General features: G+C 36.1%; 1 protein-coding gene across 1 annotated transcript in view; it reads right to left on the bottom strand.

The window, feature by feature from the left end:
- Positions 1-15,727, bottom strand: part of LOC145256214 (WD repeat-containing protein 81-like) — a 131,103-nt gene that overhangs the window by 73,500 nt on the left and 41,876 nt on the right. The window contains exons 5-7 of the mRNA XM_080114830.1: positions 13,168-13,329; positions 6,295-6,341; positions 2,356-2,506 (exon numbers count right to left, since the gene is read on the bottom strand). Of these exons, the coding sequence (XP_079970956.1) occupies positions 2,356-2,506; positions 6,295-6,341; positions 13,168-13,329 (360 nt within the window). The remainder of the gene's footprint in view (positions 1-2,355; positions 2,507-6,294; positions 6,342-13,167; positions 13,330-15,727) is intronic.

Here is a 15,727-nt window from a genome sequence, read left to right as displayed (position 1 = left end):
TATGCATTATGCATCTAGACTTTGTGTGCACCCTGTAGATTATATAGCCAGATTTTGTGGGCACCCTGTAGATTATGTAGCCAAACTTTCTGGGCACCCTGTAGATTATGTAGCACAACTTTCTGGGCACCCGGTAGATTATGTAGCACAACTTTCTGGGCACCTTAAATATATATATAAGATTTATATGGGTACAAAATTTTATAACGGATTTAAATAGCACTAGGGCAAATGCCATTATTAAAATTGAGGACATTTTTTTTTTTTTTTTGACGTTTAATCAAGAAACACTACAAAGTCTAAAATCAATCTCCAAAACATGTAGTTCAAAATTATTTGAACTGAATGAAGGGGAAAAAACGTATGAAAGACCTGAGAATCCATCTGGCAGACACCTTATGCATATGCAAATGGTCATGAATGATAGTCTCCACAGACCCTGAACTAATCTTGACATCTTGGGCTATTTGGCGAATAGTAATGCACCGATCTTCCAAAATAGCAGCCTCAACTTGACGGACAGATGCCTCATCAATGGAAGAGGGGGGGGGGGGGCGACTAGGTCTGGGAGCTGTTTCCGCAGACTTCCGGCCATGTTTGAATTCACGGTGCCAGCGTTTTACAAGGTCATATGATGGGGCATTATCACCATAAGTTTCTTTCATTTCAACAAAAGTCTCCTGTGGTGTGTGTCCTTTCAAATACAAAAACTGGATCACTGCTCGATATTCAACAGGCTCCATTTCACACCTGACTCAGTTCAAACACCTGTAAAACAGAAACCACAATTAGTTCAGAGCTGTAATTTTCCACATAACCCGTAGAGATATAAATCAGTGCACATGCAAAATTTCAGCTAAATCAAACAACTGGAAGTGGGTCAGGGGCATTACTTATTGCACGCCTCTCGTATATGTTTCCGCTAAGATGAAGAGTGACCATAAAGATGAACAAAAAGATAAGAACCTCATAACTGAAAGACTGGAGTTTCATTTCAGTTTTAAAAATAGCTTGAAGAAACTGGATTTTGAATGAAATTGCAGCTGAAATATGTACGCATATATGTAGCTAATAGTGTTGTATTAATAAAAAGTATATTCTATGATGCAGCCCTATCACATATTATATAAAAGGCAAAAATGTGTGTGTGTGTGTGTGTGTGTGTGTGTGTGTGTGTGTGTGTGTGTGTGTGTGTGTTTCGTAAAAACTTTCCACACTGGAGACAGATTTTCATCAGATAGGTATCATTTTGAATCGTGAATCTTCGGGCGAAAAATATCAAAGAATTGGCTAAAAACATTAATTCCTTCACGCTCAACAGGACACTTTTCTACAGGGAGGGGTAGCAAAAAATCGTTCTTTCATGACAGTCTAGCCAAATACGCATGCGCAAAAGATGTTGTGTAATTAAATTAGTTTAAATATTATAAAAACCGACACAAATTTGCTCACACGGTCACGACACAATAGTCAGAGTGGCAGCATTGTTATCTTTAGATTGTAGGCTCGATCCGAGGTATCGGATAATTCTTTTTTCGATTTTTAAACTTTTAATATTGAAACAGGGTTATTTATGCCATGGGAGGTCCATCACGTTCGCTGTTTCTTTTTTGTTTTTCCAATTTTTTTTTTAAGTTTTAACATTGTTTGCTTACACGTTTTTTTTTTCATCATGTTCGCTGTTTTTTTCTTTTGTTTTTATTTAAACAGGGTTATTACTTTGCTTATTCTTTAGTTTCCATTTTCTTTTGATTTACCCCCCCCCATACACACACACACACCTCCAAACGCACGGGCAATGCCGGGCACCCCTGCTAGTGTAGATATATAAAGTAGTGTGTTGTATCTGTGAAGGATAGAATACTTTCAGTAAAAAAAATCTTTAAAAGAAATGTAATATAATACAGAGCAAGAATAAAATTGAAAACAAAAAACTCAAACCAACATCTCAGCCATTTGCATTATAATTTATTTCATCTCGTTCGTAGCTGAGATTTATGAAATATGACAGAATGGTTGACTACTTGTTCACTTACAGTTCTGAATTTTTGGAGCATCTGATGAATCCCAACTCTGTACGAGATGAAATAAATTATAATGCAAATGGCTGAGATGTTGGTTAGAGTTTTTTCTTCTTAACTTTAGATATGTAAAGTTATAGTTCTTGTCCGTTTATAAAATCCTAAGGTTTTGGAGATATACTCCCATAATCATATTCTGAAACTACTTTGCAGTTATTTTTATAAAATACTGTTAAGATATTCACCTCCCCTTTTTTTCTACAAACACACACAAAAAATAATTTTTTTTTTTTTTTAAGTTATTTAAAGTAAAATGAAAGAATAATTTGTGTACCTGCGAAGGTGTCTCTTCTGTAGAATCACATACGGTATTGGGACAAAATGCATAAAGAGACTCGAGTTGTTCTAATTTGGACAATGGTTTATCATCCATGCTGAATGGAAAAGGATCAACGAACCATGTGTAGTCTGGCTTGGAATCATTACTAAGAGGAAAAAAAAAAGAAATAGCAAACAGAAATATAGCAAATATCAATACTAAAATAACACTTAATAAAAAAAGTGAACTTAAGTGAATTCTTTTTGTTGTAAGCTTGCAGGACCGATGATTATCAGGGCAAACATACTGGTATAATTAAGAAAAGGTGTAGTAAAAAATGTATGTTACAGAAGTACACGTCATGATTCTGGAGCCATAACTACCACAACATCTAGAGGTATTTACTGTCTCTGGCTAAGTCCATGAATTTATGAAATGGGTAAATCAGCTTACCTTATAATACTTTTCTAATTTTAAAAATCAAAAATGCAAAGTACATAATGATAATTGTGCACCAGGCAATACTGGGTGACCTTGTTGGTATATTCTTACATGTGATGTAATTGTTAGATTGAAAAGGAATAAAGAAACCTACAAATTAATTAAATATAGTGAAAAACGCAAATATGAATATTTAACAGCAATTCAAATAACAGGTGTGACCTGTGATTATGCCTCAATGGTGTACAACTAAAGTAATTGAGATTAGTAGATAGTGTTATAAACAAAACTATCAATATTTTTTTTTTAGAATCTGGGAACACAAGCATCTCTCTGATCTGAGAAAGAGAAAGAGAAAAAAGATATTAATTTATAATTTCTATATCTGAAAGGAAGGAGTGAGCCGCAGAAATCTCAATATCAGGAAAAGCAAAATGAAAGTAAGAGATTTGCTTCTGCTCACCAAAGGAATCCATGTTGTTCTCAGATAGCCACCCACATTTGACTTGAGAATTTGAGAACCAAAAACCAATTTAAAACACTTTAAATAGAAAATACAATTACAGTTTTCTTTCAAAACTCAATACTGTTAACATTTATGCAAATAATTATTTTTATAAGAAAAGTTAGTTATTATTCATTGTGCTTGAAAGTGTTTTCAGCTTTTCAATGGTACATCTCTGATGACAATGCCGAACAAATGCCCTCTTGATCTTGACAATGTAAAAACAGCAATAATCAATAGACCAGGACCCTTCGACATCTGCCGTCTTCATTGAAGTAGCAATCTTTTCAGGAGTATAATACTGAATGACCCACCTAAAACCCAAAACATCTCATTTTGGAGACATCACAAGAATTGAGGTATATTTTCAGTAGTGCTGCTAGTAAAGGCGTCTTATTTTGTTTGGCTGCAGATCAGGAGAGACATCCCTATTTTGCTACCGCTGACCAAGGAGGCGACTCAAGTATTAAAAAAGCAAAAATTATGGAAAAGAAAAAAAGTAGGATTCCAAGAGACTTTTGATATGATGCCAGGACATATAGATATATGTAAAAAAATTATCTTTGTGGTATTTTTTCTTTTCCTTAATTTATCCTAATGTTCCTGTATAAACGGGCTTTGTGTAATAATCGACAGCCTGTTCTGCTGGTCTGCAATCTCAGTCAGTGCTTTAACAGCAGAATTCTCCTTCCAAATAAAATCACAACTCTAGTTTAAAACAAGTAACAAAGTTTTATTCTTTGTCGAGGTTACAATCATGTTCATTTTCTTTGAATAACAGACTGGCAAATGAAACATTTTAGCCAAACCAAATGAAAAATACAAGTCCAATGGCTTAGAGCTCATGCACCCATCTTAGTTGGAGAGGTAAACGAACCCAACTGAATGTCAGACCCCAGAAAACCAAACTAACCATGAGATGCCCAGAAGGTCAACTCTAATTAATCTCCTCTGCCATCTCCTGGAATATGTTGATCTCATTAGGGGGGGGGGGGCACCCTAGAAAGACAACTTGAGATAATGGCTAGTTAGCATCCATTTCAAAAGGCCAATCTGCTGCCAATCTATAAACATCAAAAAATCTACTGTTGAGAGGGTCAAAGAAAAATCAAATTTAGGGTTGTCCAAACTCCAGATAAGCATATTTTCAATATCTTGGGTGATTTTTTTTTCGTTAAATCAGGGCTCTACAGAAATATCTACTTTTAGTTGACCTTTGACAACTAAATATTTTCGTTTACTAATCAAACCCACATGAGTTTTGGAATAAGACATCTTCGTTCTGTGACAAGTACATACATCATAAAGATTTTACTGTATTTTTTTTTAAATAATTCTAAATATGCAGCAAATTTTATGCTTCGCCTTGAAGGTATAAACATTCTAATTTCCTCAGATGTATTTTTTAAATCGCCTTTGTTAAAAAAAAAAAAAAAGTAGAACATTATTCTATTTAAATTTAAATTTTTAAATAATTTGACTTTGCTTGCTTTATTTAAACGGAAAAATAAAGGTTGAAAAGACATTTTTAACTCAACAATTTGGAAAATTGATGTAAAAAACAGTCATCAAAAGATAAGCGTTTTATTATTTCTAGTCGTCACTTGAAAAAAAAAAAAAAATTACTCACAAATGCGACTGTTTCACTTGCAATGCAAAGCCCTGTAAATATTTCCCACCTGCAGTAAGTCACAAACATGCAGCTTCATGCACATATACACCTGAACTAATATATAACTATATTATAAAGGTAATTTTTAAAAGGTAATATAATGCAGAGATGTAATGAATAGACACAGATTGAAGCAAAATAAGACATAATGGTGAAATAAGCTATGCAGATACTAATATATATATATATATATATATATATATATATATATTTTATACTAACATTATGTTCTTACTTGCATCAGCATAGTCAATGGAAGTTCTGTATTGTATGATATTTCAGAAAAACTTCCTTTCCTCATGTGTGTGTTTTACTTTAATTCAAGCATACATATCTGAGGAAGGAAAATTTTCTGGAAATATCGTACAATAAGAAATTTCCCTCTGACCATACTAACAGAAGTCTTATAAGAAGACTGACCAATTTTTATGATTCCAGGTTCAAATGAACAGCTACAGCAGGAATTGCCTGATTTTCACAGCTGGTAAATTTCAAAAATGCAATCTGGATGTGAGGACACTTTAGAAGAACAGTATGCAACAGAATTCTGTTTTAAACTTGGAAAATAAAAAAAATGCTACAGAAACACATGGAATACTTCAGACTGTTTTTGGACCATTTTGCATGAATTGAGCATCAGTTTTTGAGTGGCATAAGAGATTCAAGGAAGGGAGGGAGTCTGTAAGGGATAATGAGAGGTGTGAGAAGAGTAAGAAAGTTGGAACACCAGAGTTGATTAACCAAATAAAGAATGTCATGGATAAGGACTGTTGTGTGTCTATAGAGACAATAAGTTCACAATTTGGTGTCAGTGTAGGAACTGTACAAACAACTATTCATGAGAAAGATTTGCGCAAAGTTTGTCCCAAGGGTGCTCAGAGAAGATCAGAAAGATCAGACTATTTGCCCAAGATGGTATCAAGACAGTTCCTCACACTCCCTACAGTCCAGACCTTCTTCCCTGTGGCTTTTTGTTATTTCCTAAGCTCAAGGAAAACCTTAGAGGCTGTCGATGTGAGACACTTGAGGAGATGAAAGAAGCTGCGAAGAGGGTCATTGACATGCTCATACAAGAGTTGTTGGACTGGTGCAAGTGCATTGCAGATGGAAGGGGACTAGAGTATGTACTATCAATAAAAGTGCTCATACAAAACAGGCCTGGAAACTTATTGAAGTTACCTCATATATTGCATTAATAAAGGGTGAATCTGCATAGCTTATTGCACTGTTATATGGATTAATTTTTGTCATTATATACACACTAGACAATGCTTCAAGTGAACTACATCAACCTCTTAATAACTACATCATTTTCAAATGAATAATCATCACAAACCTGATATGGTGAAATGCATCCTCAAGTCCATCAGTTTCGCCATCAATCTAATGAAAAAAAAAAACATGTTTAAAGTATAAACCTACCTTTTACATAGTAAAAGTATTAACATTTTAACCTTTTTCTAGTAAGTTAAAAACAAGAAAGACTATATTATTTAAATCATTCACATTATTATTCTTATTTCTCCCTTAACCAACATCACTTGATGTTGCATATTTTTTTCTTGTTCTTATCTAACTGCTTATTTAATAGACTATTGTCCTCAGATCGCTAAATGTCTATTTTAACGGCCTGTGATTCGTCTAGTGGTCGTGGGTGCGTGTGTGAAACATAATACACATAATGTCATACCTATCTGCTGCTGGCCGCTTCTATCTTTTAGCCACCAACTGGGTGATGTATCAACATTTTGGGAAGTTGAGTTCTGCTATAACAAGCATGCATGCAAGACACACACAAGATGATGTATGTTTTTATATATCAGTTTATTTCACTCCCAAACATCTCGTCTTCCACAGCATGGAGTGAAATCGATGATCTCGGACTTGTGGTATTTCTCTGCATCTATTTAGAGACCATCACCCTCTTATGACGAGACTTGTTTAACCCATCTTGCTTCCTTTACTTCTCCAACCGAACTCAACTAAATTTATCTCAGCTTATTCAAACCGGAACACCTGACATGTCACATCCGGTCTCCATTGGATACTTCTGGTGCAAACTAACCAGTCAACCAAGTTTGATACATGTCACAGCATGACCCTTTCTGCACCTGCATGCTCGCTCAACTTATTGTTTTCTTTCTGTTGTTTACCCCACTAGACAGACAATCAGATAGATAGATAAACAGATAACTCAATAAATGCTTTCTACCCGGCACTACCCGGCTAATACCTAACATTAATATTCTCCAAATTTCAGTTTGTTTGATGTATTTTAAAGAGGTTTTAGAGTGTTTAATATGAACACGACTTCCCATTACAAAATTCAGATATTTCAGATTTGCATTAAATTTCATCCATAGCTAGTAGACACAAATTAAGATTCTCTAAATATAAATTTCTTCTAAAGAAAATAGTTTTCAAAGAAAAAAAAAAGTAAAAATTGAATTTTGCAAAAAAAAAAAAAAAAAAAAAAAATGGAGAGTTATAATTGTAATAAAAAAGGGATAAATGTTCTGAAAACTGAAAATATTTGGCCAATTTAACAAAAGTTGATTTTTGTTAATTGTCTTCAAAAATTGTTTTCTTTAATAATTTTCTACCTTATCGTTTTTCATAATTTTTGGATATTTTCATTATGGTAAGATGACAATTCAGTAGATACTATTGGTTTCACTTGAAATTCAAGATTTCATCTTTCAAATTTCGCTACAATAATGAAAAAGAACCAACATTTTTGTTATTAATATTATTTTTATCATTTTGTTACAGTAAATGAGAGTTATTTCCTTTTAAATGAGTGCCGGATTTCCCAGAAATCTATACAAATCATCAGTTACCAGGATGTGGAGAGAAATAACCCAACAAAATATACAAGTACCATTATTTAACACTATTAATTTATCAAGAACTAGCAGGGTGACCTGATGTCGCCAAAATTGAATGATGATCAACAAATGTTTTACACTTCCATATTTTTATTGTTATCGAAATTGGTGAAATCGCCCATTTTTTAATCAAATCAATTGATTGCCTGTTCTAGTTAGGGACCCATTGCAGTGCACTAGGAAGAAGTTCCATATGCCTCTTCTAGTGACTTAGTTCACAATACATTTCTAAACCTTTTTATAACAATTTGCCCTGAGCTATGTTCATCTTCCATTCTATCTCAACTGGGATCTTCCAACCACTCAGTTATATCAGTTAAGATAAAAACGAAATGTAATAAGTCCTCAGACGTACCTCTCCATTCTACAGTATATCAATACTCTATGGCTGATTGGTATAGCTTTCGTATATTTATATTAGATCTACCTCTGCATTCCATGTTTAAAAAGAATGTGTCCTCTATAGTATCAGATCTGACAGAATGGTTAATTGTAGGTATAGACCACTTCATACCCTCCAAAAAATTCCAGCAAAAACCTGACAGCCAGCTGTGGTTCTCTCCAGAATGTGCTGCTGCCATTTTGCACAAAAATCACTTTTTCCATTGCTTTCAATGTAATAGATGTACTGAGATTAAAGCCGCTTTCAGGACTGCCAGCAACCACTGTAAAAGAGTAATAAAGAACGCGAGCGAGTTGTATGCTCAGTCTATTAAGTACGAAGTAACTGAGCAGCGGCTTGGTTCCCACCAGTTTTGGCAAATAGCAAACAGGGTCCTGAACGGAAGCGTGTGCTCTATGCCAACCATCATCAATGGACCTGAGGTACTCTCGTCAGCATCAGACAAAGCCAAACTCTTTGGCAAGAACTTTGCAGCTAATTCTATCCTATGTGACCCCCTCCCCCCGTATTTCCTCCTGTATCAGAAAACACACTATGCGACATACAAATATCTGTGTGTGATGTTGCCAAGCTAATCAAAAAACCTTGATTCCAGTAAAGTAACTGGCCCTGACAACATTCCAATCATAGTGCTGAAAAAGCTTCAACCAGAATTAGCTCCCATACTTACAAAGCTGTTTAAGGGTTATCTTAAGGAGAATTGCTTCCCAACACCCTGGAAAACCTCATCAGTATGTCCCGTATTTAAGAATACAGATGATCGGTTATCTTCCTCTCAGTACAGACCAATAAGTCTCCTGTGCGTCATGAGTAAGTTGCTGTAATCTGTGTTAAATAGAGAAGTAGCCAACCACCTCAGCAAAAATAACCTTCTTAGTGATATACAATATTCTTTCCGTTCTGCTAGAACAGCAGATGTGCTAACAGTTATATCTCTCGACAAAGGCTTCCTTTCTAGTGCAATTGTTCTTGACATATCAAAGGCCTTTGATAAGGTATGGCATAAACGTTTACTTCACAAGATCTCCTGCTACGGTATAGCTGGAAATGTCTTCTCAATTATTAAATCATTTCTCTCTGATAGGCTCATAAGAGTAGCGGTTGATGGGCAGAAATCAGAAGCTCACAGTATTAATGCTGGAGTCCCACAACTCTCTTCCTGATCTCTTAATAACCCTTATCCTCGAGTGGCCTCCAGGCCTTGATAAGTCATGACTCCTATGTAAAAAAAATAAAAAATCTAAGAAACTTTTAACGAAAATCTACTTGTCCTTTCTGCACAAAAAATTTATTTATTTTATCAACCCTCAATCATGGAAACAGTGACGGTGTTAGTCAACATCAAGAAAGGATGGAAAGACAGTGAATTAAAGTACGCTAAACACACATATATAATGAACAACTGTTTTCTAGGTTGGCAGTATTTTTGCGCGAACAGTTGGCAGAGTTGATGGAAATTTTCTGTTTCTATGTCTATCCTTGTAGCCATGTCACTAGTAAGGGTGCTGGAGGTAAACGTTTTGTCTGGGCTGACGTTATCCGCCTGATAGTCAGGGACCCGAACCTTGGATTAACCACTAAGGAGGCTGTCCTATCAGCAGGTGCAAAGTACTGGGGCTGCTGTATTGCCATTTGGTGAATGGAATCTGGACCATGCAGTAGCTTCTGGTGGGGCCTCTCGATGCCATACTAGTGGGTAATTGTTACGGCTTTACCTTATCATGTGGTACAAAAAAAAAAAAAAAAAATTCTTCGTTTCTTTTTCTCTCTTAGTTTCCCCTCTCTGTCCTGCTCTAAGTAAATCTGTCGACCTAGTCCACAAATTCCAAAATTTCATCATGACAAGTTTCAAGAAAAAATACACGATTAAACCCGGTTCTCCAACTTCCAACGTAGACCCCTACTACCATGTCTCCTTCTCCAACATCAGGGGTCTACGTTCTAACCTTCCAGAGGTTGAAACCCAATTACAGGAGATTAAACCAGACCTTTTATTTTTAAGTGAAACTGGCATTGAACAGGCTATTTCCCTAGATGAGTTTGCAATTACAGGATACTCTAACTTAACTTCTAAATCTGACCCCCAAGATCGCCATGGGCATGGAATATGTGCCTATATTAAAGATAGCTTTCCATGTGGGAGGGACATCTCCAGGGAAGATCCTAACTTACCCTATATGTGCTTCTGGGTTGCTTTAGCTCACACTACTGCATTTATATTTACTCTCTATCGCCCCCACAACAGCGGAGTTACTATCTTTCAAAGCATATCTGAGAAAATTGACCAAGTCCTTTCTACTTATCCTTCAGCTAACATTCACGTATGTGGAGACTTCAATGTTCACAACGTCGAATGGTTGACCCACTCAAACAAGACCGATGATGAGGGGAGGTTCTGTCATGATTTCTCCATTGCCTATGACCTCACTCAGATTGTTCAGGAACCTACCTGTGTGCCCGATAATGACGGCCAGTATGCGAGCCTACTAGACCTTTTTCTCACAACTTGCCCTGAACTATGTTCAGTTTCTGTTCTGTCGCCTCTTGGATCTTCCGACCACTCTGTTGTATCAATTAAGATAAAAATGAAATGTAATAAGTCCCCAGACGTACCACTTCATCGTACAGTATATCGATACACTAAGGCTGACTGGGATAGCTTCCGTACATTTATATCTGATCTACCTCTGCATTCCATGTTTAAAAAGGATGTGTCCTCTATAGTATTAGACCTAACTGAATGGTTAATTGTAGGTATTGACCATTTCATACCCTCTAAAAAGTTTCAGCAAAAACCTAACAGCCAGCCATGGTTCTCTCCAGAATGTGCTGCTGCCATTGCGCACAGAAATCACTTTTTCCACTGCTTCAAACGTAATAGATGTATGGAAACTAAAGCCGTTTTCAGGACTGCCAGCAACCATTGTAAGAAAGTAATAAGGAACGCAAGAGAGTTGTATGCTCAATCTGTTAAGTCCAAAGTAGCTGAGCAGCGGCTTGGTTCCCACCAGTTTTGGCAAATAACAAACAGAATCCTGAACAGAAGCGTGTGCTCCATCCCAACTATTATCAATGGACCTGAGGTAATCTCGTCAGCATCAGACAAAGCCAAACTCTTTGTCAAGAACTTTGCAGCTAATTCTACCCTTTGCGACCAAGACCGCCAACCCCCAATATTTCCTCCTGTATCAGAAAACACGCTATGTGATATACGTATATCTGTACGTGATGTTGCCAAGCTAATCAAAAACCTTGATTCCAGTAAAGCAACTGGCCCTGATGGTATTCCAATTATAGTACTCAAAAAACTTCAACCTGAACTAGCGCCCATACTTACAAAACTGTTTAAACGTTGTCTTAAGGAGAATAGTTTCCCATCTCCCTGGAAAATCTCATCAGTATGCCCTGTATTTAAGAATTCAGGTGATCGCTCATCCCCCTCTCAGTACAGGCCAATAAGTCTCCTGTGCGTCATGAGTAAGTTGCTAGAATCTATGTTAAATACAGAAGTAATCAAACATCTCAACAAAAATAACCTTCTTAGTGACACTCAATATGGTTTCCGTTCTGCTAGATCTACAGCAGATGTCCTTACAGTTATATCGCATAGGATTAGCAAATCTCTCGACGGTGGCAATCTTTCTAGGGCAATTGCTCTTGACATATCTAAAGCCTTTGATAGGGTATGGCATAAAGGTTTACTTCATAAGATCGCTAGCTATGGTATAGCTGGAAAAGTCTTCTCAATTATTAAATCATTTCTTTCTGATAGGTTCATAAGAGTAGTAGTTGAGGGGCAAAAATCAGAAGCTCACAGTATTAATGCCGGTGTCCCTCAGGGATCCATCCTGGGCCCAACTCTTTTCCTGATCTACATTAATGATCTTCCAAATCATATCCTTACATCATTTGTAGACATTTATGCTGACGACACTACCATTTATGGTACCACATCTAAGACAGTAAACGAGCAAGTACTCTCCAATTCTCGCTCCTCTGATCTTGAGCATGTAGTACAATGGGGAAAGGAGTGGCTGGTTACTTTTAATGCATCTAAAACCAAGCTTCTCTCTTTACATCATCAACATTTTAATCCACATTTGTCATCAATTGAAATGAATGGCTCTCGTCTTCAGGAGGCCTCAAGTTTTGACAAGCTTCTGGGCTTGACCATTACTCCTGATCTTAAATGGAGCACGTATATCAAATCTGTTGCCAAGGCCGCTGGAAAAATGGTGGGATCTTTCTATCGATCCAGTAGATATCTCACTGCTGATGCTATTCTCTATCTATATAAGAGCCAGGTACGTCCAAGGATGGAATACTGTTGCCACATCTGGGCAGGAGCTGCTAGAAAGGACTTGTCCTGCCTTGATAGAGTTCAAAATAGACTTCGTAGCCTCGTAGGAGATGTCCTTTTCTCCTCCTTACTACCTCTATCTCACAGAAGAGATGTTGCGAGTTTGTCTCTGATGTATCGTTGTTTTCATGGAAAGTGTTCAACTGAGCTTCAATCTATGGTCCCCCCTCGCCAAACTTTCACAAGAAACACTCGTCTAGCTGTAAACACTATCAATAATTTCCCCCACTCTTTATCTGTGCCTAAACCTAAACATAGATTCCATGAACAAAGCTTCTTTCTTAGAACTGCACGCCTGTGGAATTGTCTTCCGTTTTCCTGCTTTCCGGCTGACTACAATATGGTTGTGTTCAAGTCTAAGGTAAATAAGTTCTTGATGAGCTGTTCCATATAAGTTATTAAATTTACCAAATTTTCATTACTAATGATTACTATATTGACCAACTTCTACTGTACACTCTTTAACCCTTATCCTTGAGTGGCCTCTGGGCCTTGATAATGTGGTGATGCCTTTGTAAAAAAAAAAAAAAAAAAAAAAAAAAAAAATATAACACTTACCAGGATTGAACCAAAAGAACTGCACCGTTTTTTGGGTGGTAAAATCCTCTGTGGGTGAGGGTTAGCAAAGAGTTGGACTACGCCACAATTGGTCACATGCGTGTGATTGTCAACCAACTGCAAATGAACATTCTTTGATTCTACAGAGGCTGTTCCACTGAGCTAAAATTCAAATTAAGAAAGAAAAACAATATATATCAATATATATATATGTAAAATATATATATACATTAAAGAAACAATAATAACAAGTGAAGCATGCATAGTCCCATGAGTGAACAGTGAACGAGGCATAAAATAAAAATGACTAAGTTCAGCATTTGCACACACACCCTCATTTAACCCCAAAAGTCAAATCCTGGTGAAAATGAACAAACGGTGAAGTTTTAGGCCTTAACATATGTAAATTTGACTTCTGCACCATGCAAAAAAAGAAATGACTAAGTCCATCATTTGCCCCCCTCCCATTTAGCCCTAAAGTCCCCCAGGCCTTAATAGATTTAAATTTGAGTTCAGCACCATGCAAAACTGCTAAATATACATACACAAAAATTTTGGACAAATATGGTAAAATAGTCCCAAAAATGGAGCATTTTTATTAGCCCTAAAAGAGTCCTAGGGGCACACCCAAGAGTTATTGCAATGTATAGACAAACAAAATTATATAGAAATCAGTTACAAGTTTTCAGAAAGTTTTATAAAAATCCAAGGCATCAATTTTTTTTTAATAAGCACAAAAGTGTTAATTTTAGCCATTTTATTCCGAAAAGCACCCCTAGGGGACCGCATGGAGTTTTCCCAGAACATCCATTGTTACTTTTTTACTCATATCATGTTTAATGTTTGCGCAAAATTTCAAAAAATTCCAAGGCATAGTTATTGAGAAAAGTGTGGACAGACAAACGGATGAATAGACAAGGGTGAATTTACAGGTCCACCCTCCTTTTGTCAGGGGGCGGGGGGGGGGGGGACAAAATATTTTTTTAATCAAAATGAGACAATCATAACAAATTCACAAATTTATTTTCTTTTCTAGCAGGATGACCAGACATTGCCCTTTTATTATATAACAAGTAATACTGTAACACTTTCAAAAACTAAAGTTAAGCAAACTGTTCACACACGTCGTTTCCAACAAATGCATACTTGTGCCCATGTACATCATCACCCATCAACAAAACAAAGTTTTTTTTACATACGTGCATGGTCACTGGTCTTCATTCTCTGATGCGTGACTGTTAATTCCCTCGTGGTTGTAATCTTCTGTTTAACTCTAGACGAATCTACTCGTGCATGGACACAATGGAGACACTGGGGTTTTAAAGGCTTTATTCAGAGAGTTTGCTCTTAGGGGAAGAGACCACAAAGATTATTACTTAATTTTCTTACTTAGTTTTAAGATGGTCAACGTATGGGCAATCTCGAGGCAATATTCACTTAGATTCTATCTATATATTTAGGCACATCTCACCTCTCTTGCTTCCCCGATTCAATTTCTAGAAATTCTGTTCTCTTCCCCGAACATGTGACGTAATTTCTATCTCATATCATTTGACACCTGACTTTTTAGGAGATTTTGTCTAGAGAACTGACCGTTGAATACTTACAGCAATTATGCCACTTGCAGCTGGGTCTATTTCCATTTGCTGCCAGATTGTCCTGACATGTACTAATGTGATCCTCACCAAAATTCATACTGGTTAACATAATCTCTACTTGTCTATAATATGGTTGTCTTCAAGTCCAATGTGAACAAGTTTCTGATGAGCCGTTCCACTTAAGTTAACAAATTTACCGAACTTCCATTACTATATTGTACTTTTGACTACTATACACTCTTTAACCCTTATCCTTGAGTGGCCTATCGGCCTTGATAAGTGGTGACGCCTATGTAAAAAAAAAATTTAAAAAAAAAAAAAAAAGAAAAAAAAGGATATTAATATATAACAATACCAGTGATGAATTTATATAATAATACTCTGAGCGACTTCATGTTTGTACATACGTTTTTAAAATTTTCATATAAGTTTTTTTTATTGTACCTATTTACTATGCCTCCCCACGGGACAGAGTTAGACACCAGGGTCGTTTTTTAACGTGGAGAAAAGGTACAAAAATAAAAATTGTCTCAGTCGTGAAGAATTTCTCCTCCACCGAAAGAGAACAAGAAATAGAAGTGCAGCATCTGAAGAACAGATACTACACTTTGATCTTGTCCCGAAGTAATCATCAGATGAGCAAAGATGATTAATTTGATATCACCAATGTAAAAAAATGACTTTAACCATTTTAAAATGAATTGTTCTAAAATCGAATTACATCATTCCATCAACTAAAACAGTCAAATTTTAAATAAATACATTAAAAAAAAAAATGGCATTCATTTCATCAATTTAAAGAATATTATTTACTTCACTGGTCAAGAACAAATTAGTTGTCTGCATTTTTTCAACTGATTTAGGATGAGTCTGATACGCTGAATCAAAAAATCGCATTCGTTTTGCTTAATCAGATCAAGTTTTTGAGCTATGGCCTCATGTTGCTTTTTACATTTTTTATA

This window comes from Euprymna scolopes, chromosome 32, assembly GCF_053919585.1.
Source record: "Euprymna scolopes isolate OS-2025 chromosome 32, ASM5391958v1, whole genome shotgun sequence".
Taxonomy (NCBI): Eukaryota; Metazoa; Mollusca; class Cephalopoda; order Sepiida; family Sepiolidae; genus Euprymna; species Euprymna scolopes.
Note: the sequence above shows the minus strand (reverse complement) of the source record. Positions and strands in the feature narration are given on the sequence as shown.